Source organism: Cydia splendana, chromosome 13 (genome assembly GCF_910591565.1).
Source record: "Cydia splendana chromosome 13, ilCydSple1.2, whole genome shotgun sequence".
In the NCBI taxonomy this organism is placed as follows: Eukaryota; Metazoa; Arthropoda; class Insecta; order Lepidoptera; family Tortricidae; genus Cydia; species Cydia splendana.
Window position 1 is genome coordinate 5,704,752 of NC_085972.1, and position 20,178 is coordinate 5,724,929.

A 20,178-nucleotide genomic window follows, 5' to 3' on the forward strand; every position below is an offset into this window, starting at 1 on the left:
ATTTTCACAGATTATGTATGTCTTCTTTCTATAACACCAAATACTAAAAAGTACGGAACCAAAACAAACAATCCAAAATCCTCGATTAAAAACCCTTTTATAATAACCTCCCTATCTTTTCAGGAACAACACCAAACGGTCAGATCAAAACCGAAGCGCCGCGGTTCCCCCCGCCCCAGCCCAAGACCTCGCCAGAACGCAAACCTGGCAATGTCAACGCGCTCTCAGCAGCTTTATCGGAGGCCCTGGCCTCCAGGGACCAGCAGGCCTCGCAGGTGTCCCAGGCCCCGCCGAGGCCGGTGGTGAAGAGACAGCCGAGCGAGGCAAGGGCGCGGGGGCCGCCGCCGCAGCCGCCGGTGCAGAAACAGATGCCTTTGGTAAGTTTCTAGCTTTTAGCAGGACTGTAGGGCTAAGATGGTCGTTTCTTTATCGTCCATGCCGTAAGTGCGAAAGTGACGGATGACACGACAGGCGATAAAAATGCGACCGGCTATCGCTATCGCCGCTTTCGATGATTATTGTTTTACATACAATAATCATCGAAATAAACCCATGCAAGCTTAACCCATTTAATGCCAAGGACGTGCAAATAAAGTCTGTAAATACGATTTCAAAATTAATTGAAAACCGTTTACTGTGCATTAGATTCCCACTAATCAACTTTTCTTCAATCATGCTAGTGTCGTTTTGTAACCGTCGATAAATTAAAAGTACAGCTAATACAGCTGACAAGCACATCTACAATTTAGAGCAATAAAAAAGGGATTATTGAGAGATTTGTCTTCAAATGTAAACTGAGATTTACATAGCTCTTGATCCTCGACATACGTACGCCGAACGGACCAATTTCACAGAAAAGTAAAAACAGTTTTTTACCCCTTACTACTGCCTCCCAAGATCTGATCATCCCGACAACAATGAATCTTACTAGAATGTACTTAAAGCTTATTTCTAATTACAATAACATAAGTCCTATTACCACTAAACACCGTATGAAGTGTTTACAATCCCGCGAAGCTCCCAGGAGCGTCCAAATCGAGATTACAATCATCCTAATATCCTTTTATAGGACCTTATAGTCTGGGCTTAAGGTTTAAAGTTGCAAGCTTATTTTAGGCCTCTCCTGTGCATTCTACGGGTGATATCGAACGATTGACATTGTGCAAGTGGTTTATATTTAAACGCCCCGTGTTAGTTTGTAACTGAACAAGATCTATATTTAAAGTATTTAGCTAAATCGCTATCTTGCATAGGTATGCGAGCGATAGCGAGGTTTTTGGTAGGGCCTCAGCAATGAATACGAGTGCATTCAGGTGCGATATCAACGGTAGGGCTTTCAATACCGGGATCCCGTCTTTCTAAACGTATTTTTCAATACCGGGATCCCGGTATTTTCAAAAACAAGGGACATTTGCAGTATAAATAAACCCTTTATATCCATTAGAATGGTCATTTTCGGCTGTATCAAAAGCTTAGGTACTACACGTCAGACGCATCTAACTTGCACCTAGCCCTTATTTTATATTTGAAATAAGATCGTTGCCTGTGCGTCAGATAAATATTTGGTGGTTGGTGGTGGATGAATCCTCACAGTGACATTAATATAGTTCTTAAAATTTTATCAAAAATGTAAAAGAAAAGAGCAAGGAACAAGGAACTGTAGTAATGGCAAATTAATTTAGGCGGAAATTTGAAAAAAAGTTGGCTGGTGGGTTGTTGGACTAAAAATGTGACTGGTGAAGTTGGATAAAATTATTGCCAACCTGGAGTGTGAAATAAAATTAATGCAGATGACGACATTGATTGTGTAATGTTCTAAAAGCTGTTAGGACATATCTGGTGTAACAGTAACCCTTTTTCATAAAACTATATTTTTTTAAGCGATTCATATTCAATACCGGGATCCCGGGATCCCGGTATTGATGAAGACAGTTTCGGTATTAATACCGTTATTGTGAGAAGTCCGGTATTTGGAAGCCCTAATCAACGGACGCATATGCAAATATTATGTTTTATTACATCGTGCGTGTTTATATAACGATAGTGATCGCGGTCACTATACATCAGTCTTACAATAAAGTTTATTTTTAACTGATTCAATCGGTCTGTTGTGGAGAGTAAAAATACATAATGATGAAAGAGAAGGCCTCCAATTAGGTGGACGAACTGATTAAGAATTCAAAGAACTTGGCCTAGGTCCAGTTGCGGGGGGTATCGGCTGATATGATGATATTGATAATGAGGATGAATATTGATTATGATATGCATGATAGAAATATGATTGTTTTTGTCAGTTAGTTTTCGATAATTGACGACTTTTCACGTCTTCTAGTTGTCGTACGATATACGTCAATTTCAAATTCCAAGCAAACTCTTGGTGGTTTTGTAAAATGAATAGAAATTGAACCATTCTAATCAAAATTATCAACACGAATCTCCAAATCTCCATGTAATAAACTACTAAGAATGAAATATAGGTATGTGTTGTTTAAAATGCTCAAAAATGCGCCTTTGTGAGATTTCGTTTAAATTAAGCCTTTGAAAGCGCGACGCACTACGGGGTAAATTCACGATCTACGCGGCCAAAAGTCGATTTATCAAAACAATAAATACCTCTGCGATAACAGCTACCTGCGGTAGAGGACCCTTTAGAGGCTAGATAACAACCCCTCCCACCCTCGTATGCACTTTCTAATTCGTTTCACGTCAGTCGGAATTTGATCGTGTCACTTCGTGTATGTTACTTGTTCTCGGCGCTCTTAGAAAAGCAAAACTTTGACGGTGTGGTTTATTGTTTTTAAGAGATCAAGAGTGAAAAAAATCATGGATTCTGAAACAGCAGGTTAGTAATTTATAAGCAAAAATAAAAATATGCTTTATTTATTTGTTTTTGAGGCTAGGTTAATGCTCTGAAAGAGAGACTGTTTTTGAGCGTCATTTTTCGCAAAAAAAAAACTTCACTCGTTAATAAGTAATACAATAGGGTGAGATCGAGCAGAATTGTTAACGACATGTTATAGTCTATTGCTTTGGTTATTATAATTTAAAAAAAGACTTTCCGCATGCTTCCGCCAAATCATAATTTTTATACTTTAAAAATAATCCGCCATTTTACTCAAAAATAAACTTTTTTTTGTATTGAGTTTAATCGACATGTTTATTTGTTTTAGATGTACCAAATACGTCAGAAATGAAGATCGTGACTAGAAAACACATATTTTATCTCTTCAAAAGTAAAAATTTACCTACATTGGAAGAAAAACTGTGTTCCTTAAGAGATCAACTTTTTTCTAGTGAAGGCTGCACTAATGAGCAAATAGAATTATTTAAAAGCAATTTTGCTTATTTCAAGTCAGAATTTAAGACTAGATGGAGTAAAGCTCAGTATAAAGAAGACAGATTCATAAAAAACAATAATTCTTGGCTAGAAGGCTCTTTCGCGATTCCCGTTGCTGAAAGTCCGTTGTTTGTAGATATGCCAAAGGCAAATTTCGGCAACACGAATGATGGAAACACCAGCAGAAGGTTTTTTGATGATCCAAAATTAGCATCAGATATAACTGGAATCAGTTACGAGCTGATATATAGATTAAAACTAATTTTAGAGACGATATCAAGCTGCCACAAAATTGACTCTGAAAAATACGACAGTTACGCAAAGGAAACAGGAGAACTATATGTCAAATTATACGGATGGCATCCCATGACGCCCACGATGCATAAGATACTAGTCCATGGTGCTGTTATTATAAAAAAATGCGTTACTACCCATTGGACAGCTCACTGAAGAAGCTGCAGAAGCGCGTAACAAGCATTTCCGATCTTATCGACTTGATTTCGCAAGGAAGTTTACGAAAGAAAGCTGCAACACGGATATTTTGAATCGCTTACTTTTGAGTTCCGACCCCTTACTGAGCTGCAGGAGAAAAGTAAAAAAAGAAAGCACAGTACTTTCCTGACAGAAACGATAGAATTGCTATTGCCTGCCGATCCGAACCCAGAGTGCTCTTCCGGAAGCGAAGAAGAAAACATCATAGCAGAGACTGTAGCTTAATATGGCAACTGATTTTATTTCAGTAATAAATTATTATACACATTTTACTATATTTTTAATTTTTTCCTCTTTTGTGCAGATGTCGAAATTTTACATATCAGTAGAATTTTGAAAAAATTACCCTATAAATTAAAATTTTTTATCATGAAACAGTTGTTTCAACTTCGTAAAACGTTAAAAAATACAAAAACCCGCAAAAATAATTTTGGCCCCGTAGATCGTGAATTTACCCCTATGTGCGACGTGTATAAAATTCCAGAATCAAGTGAAAACCGGAGATCATTCTGTGCATTTTGTTTGAAACAGTAGGAATGCTCTACTTTACTGTTTAGAAAATAGATTTTATTAGCACTAAAAGTTGTTGCTTGTAAACATTCTAAGAAGAAATTCATTCTAGTAAGAATTTTAAATCATTTAACCGCTAGATCTGAAATCGGTATACCTACTAATATTGTATTATCTTATTTAGATATACCTAATGTGTTAAAAATTACGCAATGCGTAATTCGACAAAGAATCAGTATATAATTAAGTAATGTAAGTCGTTAATATAATATATAAATATTACTGTAGTATGCAGATACGTATTTAAAAAGCAGTCTAAATAAGCCGCTAATTTAGCATCTTTAAATTTTTCATTGATTAAAAGCTGCGGTTAATTTTGAATACCGATGTGAAAACGAAAACTTAATCAAATAGTATCTAATTTGCTTACATATTACGTAATATCTATTGTCATCGAAACAGAACTTGAAAAATCATTAACATAAGCCACCGATCGTAAATTAAAATGATTATATCCGAACGCACGAAAGAGTTCAAGTTCGCCCACACACGGTCGAAAACGCAAAAATATCCTTAGCGGGAGTGTGGCGTCATCCTCACTCTGTGGGAGTTTGGGCTTTCGATATAACCTTGCATTTATCTGTTTAAGAAAAATGCACGTGTAGGTACTCTTTGTATAATATCAAAGATAAGCACATTCACCTACAATAAAATCTTGCAAGGAAGCGCTCAAAATTTTATGTTAAACTGCTGTCGTTAGGGTCGACAACGCGTAGGTTACGGGGATCGATTACCTGGTATAAAAATGGAAATATGGATTGCAACGTGCATTATTATTCTTGTAAATATTGTAATTTCATCATTTTCAATATCTTACTGGACGTCGTTTTGTGCGATAAAATGACATGGAGTGAGTTGTGATGTGATTGCGTTATACCTTGTTATTTTGACCAGGCTGAGGGAGATATATTTCCCACATACGACTGCAAACTTGTGTTCTATATCCAATCAGTAAGACTGACATCCGATTAACATTTTTGAACTGTCAGCCAGCCGGCGTATTATGGATAGCTTTATCCATCTTTATCCACATGATAAAATAACTGTCATTTTTTAACACCGTGGGATAGAAAGCGACGGACACCGTTTTATCACGCTGTCACGTAGACAAGAACGACGATCATATCCGTACTGGTGGGTTAAAATATTTTTAAATTTTTAAATACTCTTGCTGGTCAGTGTCCAACGATGACAACTGGGGAACAGCGATGTCCTAGTTTGAAATTGTAGAAATGTGTTTGAAATCATCCAAAAAATTATCGTCTTTCACTATATCTGTCACAAAACACATGACTATCTTTCTTTATCGACAGATACGGTTATCTATGTATTTCGCTGTTTTAGTCATTGCGCCCACCGCCTATAAGTAGGAAAATAAAATACACTAAATGCTAATTACCATCTTTATGTTATCGACGATTATTTATATCTCACATTGTGCCTTTGACTTTTTTTAGTATAACATGTAATTAGTATTTGCGCGATTGTGTTTTAATTGATTTACACTGTGGTTTGTTCAAAATGTGGACACCTGAATATTCATTGATAACTAGGGTATGTTTTATTTTTCTGCGACTAATAATTACTTAGGTATGTTCCCAGAAGTTAGAAGGGTATTGTATGTTATAATTACTAAATCTAATACCAAATGCGGTATGGATATTTGGATATTCTATATGTCAAGTGCTTAAAGACTGGTATAATGAGGCACACTGCAATACAAACTTCAGCAGTTTAGGCCTTTTCCTAATTTGTCGGTATAGTATTGACATAGTACCTCTTCCTGTAGAGCTAAGATGGTCGGCTCTTTATCATTTGTCACCATGACTGTCACGTTCTAACAAATATGTAAGTGTGAAAGTGACGCATGGCATTATGACAGGTGATAAGAATGCGACCATGGTACCTCTTCCTGATTGGCGCGGAGTTGCAGGAGCAAACGTCGTAGGTCCTGGAAATATCACCAAATATCATAGGGGAGGATCAAAAACGCCATAAGTGTATGACGTGATTAATGAACAACCCCCAAAGCGGTTTGTTTACAGAGAGCCTACCGCGAGATGTGAAAATTGAAATTTCGTCATCTGCCTCTCTATCGCTCGAATATACAAAAGTGATAGAGAGCCAAATAACGAAATTTCGATTTTCGTGTTTCGCGACAGGCGCTCAGTTTTTGCTAGTGGCCCCCTCTACGCAGAATCGGCAGAGTTTTGCGTAATATTTCCTATCTAGAAAGCAGTACAAATATAGCACCGATTTCTTACAGCTAAGCCAGGAATGGGCTTCAGCATACATCACATTATACCTATAAATCCAAGGATTTCATATTTTAATACCTATCCTTATTTCATCGAGATATAATTATTTTATTTATCATATTGAGATGTGTTTATTTTTTTTAGTACAGCTGCCATTTTATAGGAAGGAAAAGTAAATTTACCATTGTCCGTAAACCACACGTACTTTGTATTCTATTATTTTATTTATACTATTGACGTATATTTTACGTAAATTGATTTCTAGGTATAAATCATTATGAATTTATGACTATTCTTACTTTATGTCTAAGGCGGTGATGCATCTTCCTGGTTTCTTGTATTGTACGGAGTTTACGACTAATTTGTATTTTGTACTCAATAATTACATACTAATAGTGACTAATAAATATACTAGTTTGCATGCGTCAAAATATAAGCATAATTAAAACGTACCACAAACGGTTAAACTATTGTTTTTTTACTAATGTGATAAGCGACATAGCTTGTGTAAGAATTTGACAGCTGAAGAAGCCATCTTCTATTAGTGTGTGTATTGTATTCCCATTAGTCCACGCCTCACGTGACCGCCGCCATACATGAGGCTGGGACAAACTGGAATAATTTGTATGAAGCGCCTATTCCCATCTGTGCCGGCTGAGCCGTACAGTGCCATATATTTTGTGGCAACTGAATTGCCAAACGTATAAAATTTGACAACCAGTGTTACTGCATAGCATAATAGTCGGAGCCGTACAGCTCCATCTATTTTAGCTGTCGAATTCAAAGCACGAATTTGTCGAAGGATTCTCTTATTTTCCCTTAATTAAAAATAAATAGTTCCTAAAACCCCTCCTACCAAATGAAATCCGTCAAATGCCAATAAAGAACCGTCGTCAAACAAAATGAAGTTTCTTTATTACGACTGTGTGGTAGTTACGTCACCAACTTAATAACGAAACCATGGTCAAAATGCAGCTCATTCATTCTATTATAGTTTCTATAGAAACGAAATAAGAGCGTTCACATCGCCTTTGTTTCGCCGTAGCATCTAAACCGGTAAAGCTAATTAAAAATAATTACCAGAGAACTGATTATCGCAATCTCGTATCTAGTGGAACGCTATTAAAGCATAATGGACTTTATTACGAGCTGTTTAAGTATCATTTAAGATAACCAGATAACAATCTGATTGTCTTAACGGTCATAGGTCGTAATGTTTGTCGTTTGGCGGTTAACAAACAAAATTTAGTTACACATTTATTGCCATGTGAAATAAATATGAATATTCAACATAGTACGAATGTTTACAATCGAAAACCGTCCCGTCCCGTTTTTACCCTTTGGGTATGGAACCTTAAAAACGTATCGGTATGACAGGTGCTAGGAAAAGTCACCTGACGATTTCCATGCAGTATTTAAGTTTCGATTGTCGTTTTCTACCAACGATTGTCGTCTTGGCCCCCCTGGATAAATGTAAACACACCTATCTTAGAGCATGTTAGTACCTAAACTCGGTATACGATTAGCCCCGCGATACCCCAGTTCCCCAGTTTCTGCACCGACTTTACCTACTCGTATGTGGGAGTTGAGATGCTTGTTTTTGTTTTGAATCAACTTTGACTACGACTTTCCGTGTTGGTTGATATCGACTTTTCTGAAATTTTGAACCTAACATGGAAATTCTTCCTGTGACGTCTAGGTTCCGTTGTATTACAAGGTGGTAAATAAAACTCAGTCTGTCAGTCGTGTGTCGTGTGCTTTGCGACCTGTCCGCTCGCCATGACGGTTGACAACGGAGTGTCGACTTGCAGGTAGTTCGCATTACACATTTATTGTGTAAACGTCACACTTCCACACTGAGAGAAAAATCATTAGTAAACTAAACCAGGAATTAAAAAACAGTTCTGTACTGGGGGAAAAAATGAAGTTTAGTAATAATTATAGACGTTTCACTATTTCTGTAAAGTTTATTTATTTCTACAAACAGCTCAGTAATCCTAAATCTAATATCAACAAACAGATAATAGAAATTGCAAGAACTAATAGAAATTGCAAAAGTCAATTTGTTCCTATTAGTTGACTCTCCTTGTCCCCGGATTAAGTTTATTTTTGTAATTCTAAGTGTGTTTTTGTTATCCTTTTCTCTCAGTGCATTTTGTAAGTAGGCACTCATTGAATTTCATGTGCCCATTGAAAGTGATCATGTGCCCCCTCAGCCCAATGTAACCCTTGTACTATAGGCATTGCCCTAAGGGTGGTACTGGACAAAGAAATTGGATAGGTGGAATATCATCCTATTGGATTTTTTTGCACATTTACTATCCGTGCACCCTTATTTATTAAACTGTCAATATTTTGATAGCAAATGTACCTAGTTATTGTATGTCAGCTGTCAATACCCACTCAATACCATAATTATGTGAACTCCCGCACAGATCTTACTTAATAAAAGGCGTGGGATGAAATAGCATGGCGCCATTAACCCACTAGATTTCAATCAGTTCACTGATTTTGAAACTGTGACATTACGCTTTGTCTACAAATTGATAAAAGATCGATAATCGAGAGTTTTACTGTCCTCTAAGCTTTTCTATGGAGACATTATGTAGATAGGGACATTAATTCCTGTGTTATCAATGTTATTATTATCATAAATTTTTCCGAAGTTTTGTAGAACTTCAAAACAGCACAGAGGGCCTACCGCGGATATCAAAATCGAAATATCGTTAGCTTTACTTCTCTATCGCTTTTGTATATTTGAGTAATAGACAGATAACGAAATTTAGGTTTAAAATTCACAGTAGGCCCCCATGAAAAAATGTTTTTCACATCACCTATTCGAAAAAGGGCTTTTTCTTCCCCGCTAGGAGGGATCAAAGTGGCACTTTTCTTCCCTGCTAGGAGGGATCAAAGAATTTTCTGTTCTAGGACACATTTTTTTTTTCATTTTTACATACAATTTTTTTATAGTGTATTGTGTTTTGATACATGATAATTTCCTTATTTATTTATTTTTTATTTTCCTCATAGTTGATGTGAAAAGCAGTATGCGTCACACGGTATCAAAATTATTTCCTCTTGGGCGTTAACACTTGAATTCCTCATTACGCTCAGGATTAGTCAGGATTCTACTTTAGAATCCATCGCTTCATTCAGGATTCAATGTACGCCCTTGACGGAAATATATCATTTTGATCCCTTGTAACACAAACTACTATTCTGTGACATTTTTTGACAGGAAATTATTAAGAGAACACTCAACATAGTATTGGTTTTCTTTGTCTGCACATTATTTGCGGATTATGAAACGATTAGTAAATGCTTGCACGTCACTTTATTATCAGTTACTTAAGTAGGTATTACTACGCCGGAACGCGTGATAAGATTAGGAAAATACGCGAGATGCTGCATACTTCATATCGTGTTAGTAGAAAGAATAGAAATAATTTTAGATTATACTATTCTATAGAACAGGGGTCACCAATTAGTTTCTTCAGGGGTCCGATTTTTTAAAATAATGTGACCATCGCGGTCGGTTTCTACTTGAGTTTATTAAATATGTATTATAATTATATAGGTCGGCGGTCCGCATCCGGACCGCGGTCCGCCATTTGGTGACCCCTGCTATAGAACAATCTCACACCTGAGGATGCCGAAGACCGGGCAAATTGGAGAAGATTGAGCAGGAAAGCGGACCCTGGCGCTAGGCCGGGAAAACGCTAGGTTGAAGAAGAAGAAGAAGACTATTCTAACTGACATGGTAGCCGTGTATTTCATTACTTTTTAACAACAGCTGTGTTTATCTGATACGTTATTTTCGTCTTTGTTGATAACGATGATACGGCATTGTTGTTTAACGACTAACGCTAAAACAGATGTCTTCACACCCGAATTCAAGTCGTTAACGGTCTGACTCATTTTTGACACTTTTTAATCGTTTGAGTCCTCGCTTAAGAAATTAGGATAATTACTTGTCCAGTTATGAGTTTAACGCGGTCGCGTTGTATATCAGCCGACGTTTTTAACTACACTTGTAACTTGTATAAAACTCCAGTGGGACTTAAGGGGCCCACTGATTAACAGTCCGCCGGACGGTATCGGCCTGTCAGTTGTTCGGAACTGTCAAAATTTTGTCCTAACTGACAGGCCGATACCGTCCGGCGGACTGTTAATCAGTGGGCCCCTTTAAACAATAGCTCGACCGATGTTTCGGTTTCGGAATAAAAATCATGTTTCAACCGAAGGGTCGATTTCGGCCAAAAAATTGCCGAACCTTTCGGCCGAACTTGCTTGCGAGAAAAAGCTTTATGGAGTTTATAGCATATAACCAGCCTATTGTACGATCACGATTACAAATATTAGGTACCTTACTCTGAAGAAAATAATCTAGATGTTTTGTGTATTTGGAAGTCACTTATACACTATACGAGTAGAGTAGACCCTATTATTTGTACAATTATAATTTTATCATTTATTTTAAAGGCACCTTTATTTGTAATCACAATTTCCCTTCCTCTTGTAATTATATACTTTCTGTATTTCTCCATTATAACAAAACTTTAATACGCCGGAAAACCATTTGGCACTTTTATGGCATGGTACAGTCAGCAAAACTATTGGCTTGGCAATCCGGCTTACTTTTATGTGCAGGGAATTATTTATACTTACGAATTTTCTACTATATTACGACTATACTGTCAACCAAATTTGACTTCCAGGCCACTTAGGCCTACTTGCACCATCCCACTAACCTGGGGTTAAGCGGTTAAACCGTTAAACTAGTGTCAAATTGTACGGGTAACCATGGCAACTCCAGGTTTAACCGGTTAACCCCGGGTTAGTGGAATGGTGCAAGTGGGCCTTAGTAATTTATCACAGTGAAAACGTAACTCATAACTTATCCCAGTTTCATACCGAGTAAGTTACTGTAACAAGGTACGAAATGGCTTAAAAATAAAAAAGTCTGACTGTACATGAATGGCACATAATACCCGACCCCAGACAAGGCAATACTAGCGTCTCGTGTTCGATTCTGGCCCTGCACCAACTTGTGTTTTATGCATATGCAGTTCCGATAACAATTTATTACGGCAAAACATGAAACGAAACACATTGGTTCGGTTCACTATAGTTCTTTTTTTTAGCATTAGAAAGAACTTGAAAGAAGGTAAGCGATCTTGACATGTCTTTTAATTGAAAAACGCTTTTTAAAAATCAATAACTATTACTTATGAAAGCAGAAGAATATAAATTATCGTATCTAATACCTTTAAACGAGCAATTCTTGTTTATTTATTTATTTATATGTATGTTTATATATTTTGGGGATCTCGGAAACGGCTCTGACAATTTCGATGAAATTTGCTATATGGGGGTTTTTGGGGGCGATAAATCGATCTAGCTAGGTCTTATCACTGGCAAAACGCGCATTTTTGAGTTATTATATGTTTTCCGAGCAAAGCTCGGTCCCCCAGATATTTAGATTCATAATTGTTACATATTTGCCGTAACCTATTTTTAAAATGTGTTTTTCAATTAAAAGACACATCAAGATTGTTTACCTTATTTCTAATGCTGAAAAAAACGAACTATGTAGTATAGGGTCGGACCAAGAAAAATCTGCAGCGGATTTGATAGCCCACGCAGCGAAAGTGTTATTTTAAACGTCAAACTTCTATGAAATTATGACGTATAAATAACACGTGCACTGCGTGGGCTATCAAAACCGCTGCAGACTTTTCTTGGTCCGACTCTAGATCTACTGCCACACATCTTCTACCTAACGTTATCCCGGCCTTTGCCAGGGTCCGCTTTCCTGCTTGCTTTCCTCCACTTTGCGCGATCCTGGGCGTCGTCTCGTGTGAGTAGGGTTGCCAACTTTTTTTTGGTGGAATATAGTATTTTCCAGAATAAGGCATCAAAAATATAGTACATTTAAAAAAAATATAGTACTTTTAGATAAAATACTAAACATGAGTCTAATATACGTTTAATCGGAAATATAGTATTTTAGCGTACTATATATTATATAGTATTTTTCCAAAAGTATATAGTACAGAGAGCCAAAATATAGTACAATACTATATAAATAGTATTACGGTTGGCAACACGGTTGTGAGACATAAGAGACCTTAAATTGCAAGTATTGCTACTTTTGTTTATTACATCGAATAGTAAATAGAACGTTTAATTCCGCATCATTTCCAGTAATCTGCATGCATTCAGAAATTTAAAAAAATAAGAGCTCCGTGAACAAAGTTTTGTACGGAGCTCTAAAAACACTATCTTACTAACGCTACCCATCTTTGCTATACCCATTCGATTTTTCTGAAAAAGTTTTAAGCCGAGGCTTTATTTGGCACTGTATTTTTAAGTCAAATCATGGAATACCATCCGATCAAATCGGATTCCTAGAATAGCGACTAGGATGGCACGCTACTGACGCTATGAACTGAGAGCCTACTCTTGGTACGTTAGTCTATTTCTCTCTACCGCTCGAATAGGCAAGAGCGATAGAGAGGTAAATAACGAAATTTATATTCAACGCAATCCGGTTGTGTGCAGTGCACTAATTGCCATGCCTTTGTTAAGGGTAAACGTGACCTGGCGATATGCCAATCCGAAAACTTCGATTTCGAGGCTCCGGTATCGACCTCCTCTTAAATGTAACTTATTTAATTCATGTTCGTTTATGAAATAATGAGTTTTATTGGTCGCTTATGCTTGTTACCGGCGAGCGAGATGCTTGGTTAAACGTATAGCTGTGTCTGAAAAAAAAAAACTTTCAGTGTAAAATTTTACTCATCAGATTCCACGGCTGCATCATTAGCTATTTTACTGAAAATAAATGAAAATTAGACATGTTTTTGTGATTATTATCTGTCGAGTCGATTTAAGGGGCCCACAGATTACCAGTTCGCCGAACGATATCAGCCTGTCAGTTAATCGTAGGTGACAGTTTCGAACAACGTACAACTGACAGGCTGATGATATCGTCCGCCGAACTGGTAATCTGTGGGCCCCTTTAATGTTTTAAGGTTTTGGTTGGAGTCTGCCCGTGCAAATATGTGACGTTTTCAAGCAAAGGGTACCACATTGTCGCTTACCGTAAGGGGCGTAAGGACGAAATTTGCTTGGATCTTCATACGAATAACCTGTCAGCATCCTTATGGCAAGCGAATTTATTCGTGGCAATTATCCTTGATTAAAACGAGTAAAAATTCAATATAAAAAATCGGACAAGTGCGAGTCGGACTCGCCCAGAGAGGATTCCGTATCGTGCCGCTATAACAACAAATACTAAATATTTGTTGTTATAGCGGCAACATAAATACATCATCTGTAAAAAATTCAACTGTCTAACTGTCACGGTTCATGTGATACAGCCTGGTGACAGACAGACAGACGGACAGTGGAGTCTTAGTAGTAGGGTCCCGTTTTTACCCTTTGGGTATGGAACCCTAAAAACTACTATTTTCCGTTGAACATATCGTATGGCGAATCTAAGCAGTAAGCACCCGTCGTATAAGGTGTTTGGTGACTAGTACTACTAGGATTGTCATTACAAAGACATTGTTTTTCGAGCGACGATAAATATTAGTCATTGCTGGCGGCCCTGAATATTAATGCACAATGATTCATTCGCGAGATGATCGCGATTTTATACGATAGCTTACATGGAACAATGGAATTGTATGGTTGATGACATCTCTCTATTGGTAGGGCCTTGTCTCTAGAAGAATAGATGTATGGCATCTCCTTTGTGTCTCTCAAATTCTCAACGTCATGCCACAAGATTCTAACAGATGACATTAGAATAATAGCCAATGAAGCGTCATACATCTTCTACATCGCGCTTGCAGAGTCCCAAATGTCATGCAGTTGCTATAAACACAACTCCTAACAAAACAAACTCTTTAACAATTGAGTGATATACTGATATACCACTGTGGCAGTCCCCGTTTTGCACGAAGTTTATCAGACTTAGCATGAGTTGCGTTCTCGCGCGCGACTCCATAAGTCCATACATCTAGCGCGACTTCAAGTGTGGACTAGCGTGCAAGAACGCAACTCGTGCTAGCTAAAGGATCAAAACTATTGCTACGAACTCGTGTAAAGACAAACCTAAGTACACTTAGGCGCTATTCATCCATTACGTATCTAAGACAATTTAGGGGCCAGGGGGGTAGACCAGGTCCTATTTCTCTTACAGGGGGGTTCGAGGGAGTCTTGATAGGTACTTAGTTCTTACGTAAGATCACAAAAATGCGCATAAATCGTCTTACCTATGAAACAAATGGCGCTTTAACTATATTGAGTGATTTGTACGGAAATACTGCCTACATATTAAACACAAGACTGATTATGAGTATTTCTCTTACAGGGGGGTTCGAGAGAGTCTTGATAGGTACTTAGTTCTTATATAAGATCACAAAAACGCGCATAAATCGTCTTACCTATTAAATAAATGGCACCTTAACTATATTGAGTGATTTGTACGGAAATACTGCCTACATATTAAACACAAGACTGATTACCAAATAAATTTAAGTAAATTAAGCGATTTTCACGGAAATACTGCCTTAACTGCCGCGAGTCTGACAAATAGTAACCTAACAATGTGTCGTTATTTACCAAAAGGGCTTTCACCATGAACTCTTGCTAGTATCATTAACTTAACTCCTTACACGAAAGTAATATTATATATGCAAATTCTTTAGCACATAGTACGTTTTCGATCTGAAAAGCGGACTTTTGTTTGGCTCAGGTCTGATGTTCACAAAGCTTTGCCATGCGCTAACCTTTGGCAAACAACAATAAGAATGATTTTCTATTAGGCACAGTTGTCTTGATATTCAAGGTCTCATTATAACTGGTCAACATAATACTATTGTTTAGTAAGTGTTGTGAATAGTTCGGGTCGACGTGTGCCAAGAAAGAGCCATGAATTTGTATGTTAATGGGAATGACGTTGGCTCCGTGTGCGTTTATATCATGGCTGTATCATGTAGGTACGAGTATATGTGCCGGACCAAGCTAACTCTGTATCGCATTTGCAATTACTGAATTTAGATCGTCTTTTTTGTTATCTTTGTTATCTGTGTCTTTCTCATCGATACTTTTTTGTTATTAAATAATATTGATATCCGCGATCCCGGGTATGCATGGCTATCCGCCACAGACCAACTGGCGGTTGTCTGTGCTATTCTCAGTGCGGTGTCGCTTAACTTCAAACTCGGGTAAATCCATTCGACCCTCTCAGCAAATATCTACCCTATTACCTTTTCTTAATACCAAAATCGCATAATCTGACAGATGGATTTACGCGAGTTTGAAGTTAAGCTACTCAATTGCAGATATATTATATGAATGCAGTTTGTCACATGAACGCTTAAGCTTGTTCACCCGGGCTATTAAATTAAATAGTGACATTTCAAGTCAACATTTACTTGGAAATTAACCTTGCGATGTACTGGTTTCGGTCCGAATTTTAAATTATGGTGATGTAACCTGAAAGCTTTTTTTAAATTATTATTTATTAAAATCAGTAGCAAAAGTTTCAATTAGTTTATGACTACGCGGACAAAGTCGCGGGTAGAGTCTTGTCTAGTATAGTTTTCTATGACTGTGACAAGTAATTTCCGCCTATTCCACATATCCCTACCGCGATATCCCCCCCAGTGGGGATATGTGGAATATTTTTCCATCTATTTCTACTGGTAGGGATACATGGAATCAAGTCGTCCATCTATCCCCCCTATTTTTGAATGGTAGGGCCAGATGGAATTTATTCCGCTTTTCAAAATTCAAATTCAAATTCAACCACGTGTACCTATTGATTTCCCCCCTGGTGGGGATAGAAAACTTTTTTTCCACGTTAACCTCTTTTTTTCTCCACAGGTGGGGACAGGTGGATTTTTTTTTACCTATCCCTACTGCCTTGTTGTTTGGTAGGGATATATGGAATTTCTTCCACTCGTCCCAGCTACCTTGTCGTTTGGTAGGGATACATGGAATTTCTTCCACTCGTCCCTGCTACGTAGCTGTTTGGTAGGGATATATGGAATTTCTTCCACTTGTCCCTGCTACCTTGCTGTTTGGTAGGGATATATGGAATTTCTTCCACTCGTCCCTGCTACGTAGCTAGTTGGTAGGGATACCTATATGGATTTTTTTCCACTCGTCCCTGCTACCTTGCTGTTTGGTAGGGATATATGGAATTTCTTCCACTAGTCCCTGCTACTAGCTGTTTAAGGCCTGCGCAAACCGGCGGACGGCAGCGCAGATCACCCAGGAGGATTAACGTGCTCCTCGATACCGCGGAGTAACAATCCTCCGTGATGCTCCGAGATCGGTCTCAGAGCATTCAAATTTATACCTGAATGAAATTTAAATAAGGAAGAATACACATTGATACATTTAAAGTGATCTGCGCTAAAACTTCCATGTATCCCTACCAAAATACAATCAGCCAAAGATGATTGGAAAAGTTTCCATGTATCCCTACCAAAATACAATCAGGTAAAGATGATTGGAAAAGTTTCCATGTATTTCAACCAAAATAAGAATCAGGTAAAGATGTCTGCTCGAAGGAAGAATACACATTGATACATGTAAAGTGATCTGCGCTAAAACTTCCATGTATCCCTACCAAAATACAATCAGCCAAAGATAATTGGAAAAGTTTCCATGTATCCCTACCAAAATACAATCAGGTTAAGATGATTGGAAAAGTTTCCATCGATCCCTACCAAAAAGCGAGGTTGTAGGGATAAGTGAAAAAAAATCTACCTATCCCCACCGGGGGGGAAACCAATGAGTATACATAGAAATAAATCCACCTGTCCAAAATAGTAGGTACGGGTGGATATAAATCCATTTATCCCTACCAGGGGGAAAATGGTAGGGATATGCGGAAAAAAATCCATTTGGCATCTATTAGTAGGGATAGATGGAAAAGTATCCCTACTAGTAGAAATACATGGAAAAATATTCCACGTATCCCCACTGGGGGGGATATCGCGGTAGGGATAAGTGGAATAGGCGGTAATTTCTAGGATTATTACGTATGGAACTTATGACTTGTCCGTTTCATGGAAGTGTCATGAGTGTCATGACACATAATACCTACCAAAACTATACCATACTTTTAAGATGTTGGGGTTATGAATTGTACGCTTTAGTTTTTTTCATGTTTTTTAGAGTTAGTGGACCTTCACCAAACTATGCATGGTGAATTTAACAATATTTATATTTCTATATACGAAAACACATCAAGAAAATCCTATATTTAAGAATATTGCAATACCCCTGAAATGCAATGGATTACCTACATTTATTTTATTTATTTATTTATATCATATTTTCGATCACGATCATCGATTGAGCCAAGCGCAAGCGATTTAAGTACATAGTATATCTCGCATGCAAAATGCCATAATTTTGAAGAATTCGCCTGGTTGTCCTTCCTTGTGGTTTTCTTTACCTTAAGATTTGTGACCCTCAGTTCCTATTTGAAAACTTGGCACACTTTATTTACCTCGTGAGTCAATAGCATTGTATCATTGCAACCTTAGGTATCCCTTCGAAACCTACCAATTATCATTGTGAGTCATCATGACATGAGTCACGGTCATGACTTGTCACTGACCTTAGATATGATGGTGATGTAATGATATAATCAATAGGAAATCGTGTCGATCCAATCTTTGTGGGTCTTCAGGGTATGAAACAGATTCACTGTTATATAGAGCAGTGGGTCTTAAAGGGCTCGGACCACGCCAATAACCTTCGATCTGAATCCCTTAGTTTTCTAATGTTTTTTGTAGCTTAGGGGCTATTCATAAATTACGTCATTTCAAATTAGGGGGGGGGTCTGGACATCGGATGACGGTAGCATGAAGTAGGAGGAAATGGGGTCATTTGAAGCATGATTTTTGGATGATTATAGGGGGGGGGGGGGGTCCAAAATCGTCAAAAATCGATGACGTAATTTATGGACAGCCCCTTATCATATTAACATTTGCTTTTTTTTGGGCCAATAAATGAAAATTAAACTAAGATAAGTTTTCTCATTAAGCATCGAACGAATCCCTGGTGTTATATTCATTGATCGCATAAAATGTGTAAATTCTAATACAAATTCGTGCTTCGGAATTGACAATTAATGTACATGTTTAATAATTCAGTGACCATAAAACGTATGGCACAACACATCGGAAAAAATTCAGGTGCTAAATGTCACGATTCAACTACAGACACGAATATTTCTTAGACGTTACATCTATTCTACTCTCAAAAACTCTTTTATTATAAGTCCCGTATAAATACCGTCTTAAATCAACTTTCATGTAAACATTATATAAACTTATATCGACTGATATGGACCGTGATATCCCGGTCGATAAGTCTAACGAAACTAACCGTGAATCATTCAAAACTGTTAAAATTATATAATCTGCCATACCCTAAAACCCAAAACAATAAAGCATGTACATACACTACACGAAGTAGCGCCCTCAATTAGGTCAGACCAATCAATCGTTAGGTCACTCGTCAAGGACGGTGTCCAAAAAGTCTCAGACGAGGACACACGGTACACTGGAACATACGTGAGGTTATTTGTTTTGTGAGAAAACAGTCCCCCGCCGTGTCTTTCTGTGTGTTTGTATGTTCGCGATAAACTCAAAAACGACTGAACGGATTTTCACGCGGTTTTAACATGTCAATAGGGTGATTCTTGAGGAATCATGTTGTCAATGCTTAAAAAATAGTGGATCGTAAACTTGCTCAACATTGAAAAAAAAAACTGGTAAATAAGGAATTCTCTGCTAAATAGTTATCTGTCTGTATCTATCGCAATTTTGAACCTAAACACGTTATTATTTTTCTACCTTGGGATATTAGCACTTGCACGTTAATTGCAAATTAAGATTGATATTTGCAAATACGTTCATTTGAACGTGAACGAGAAAGTTTTATAGGACAAAACAAACATACAGGATATGAATATAATACAGGAGAAAAGCCGAAGTAACGTATACAATATGAAAATAAAAGAAAAAGTAAAATCGTGATAAACCGATAAAACTAAGAAAAGAGGTATGTCCTGCGTCCTGCCCAATGTTCTCAATAAAGAACACTTTATTTGTTTTGGTTCCTGACCAAAATTTCGATTGCAGAACAAATATGTCCTTACTTGAGAACATTGGGCAGAATAGAATCCCTTAGTTCCTTAAAAAGGCGAGGATAGAAGTGTTATAAGAACTAGATTATATTCTCACCGTCCCACTGTGGGCTGAAATTCGGCTCTCATTGACATATAAACCAAAGTTGTTATTTTTAATATTTTTTGATTGAAATAGGTTTTGCCCAGCATTATTATGGTAACCTTTGAATTTGGGACGATTTGGCATAAAGAGTGTCGAGTAATGATGTTTTTTCGAAAAAAATGTATGGAGCAGGGACAAAATGTCTATTTATTTCAAAAACCACAAAATAAACCGTAATATAGTACGTAAA

The 20,178-nt window shown here is 37.4% G+C and overlaps 1 protein-coding gene across 1 annotated transcript in view; it reads left to right on the top strand.

The window, feature by feature from the left end:
• The window catches only part of LOC134796366 (WAS/WASL-interacting protein family member 3-like), a 35,642-nt gene that overhangs the window by 6,610 nt on the left and 8,854 nt on the right, over window positions 1-20,178 (top strand). Inside the window, exon 2 of the mRNA XM_063768538.1 lies at window positions 124-377. Coding sequence (XP_063624608.1) covers window positions 124-377 — 254 coding nt within the window. The remainder of the gene's footprint in view (window positions 1-123; window positions 378-20,178) is intronic.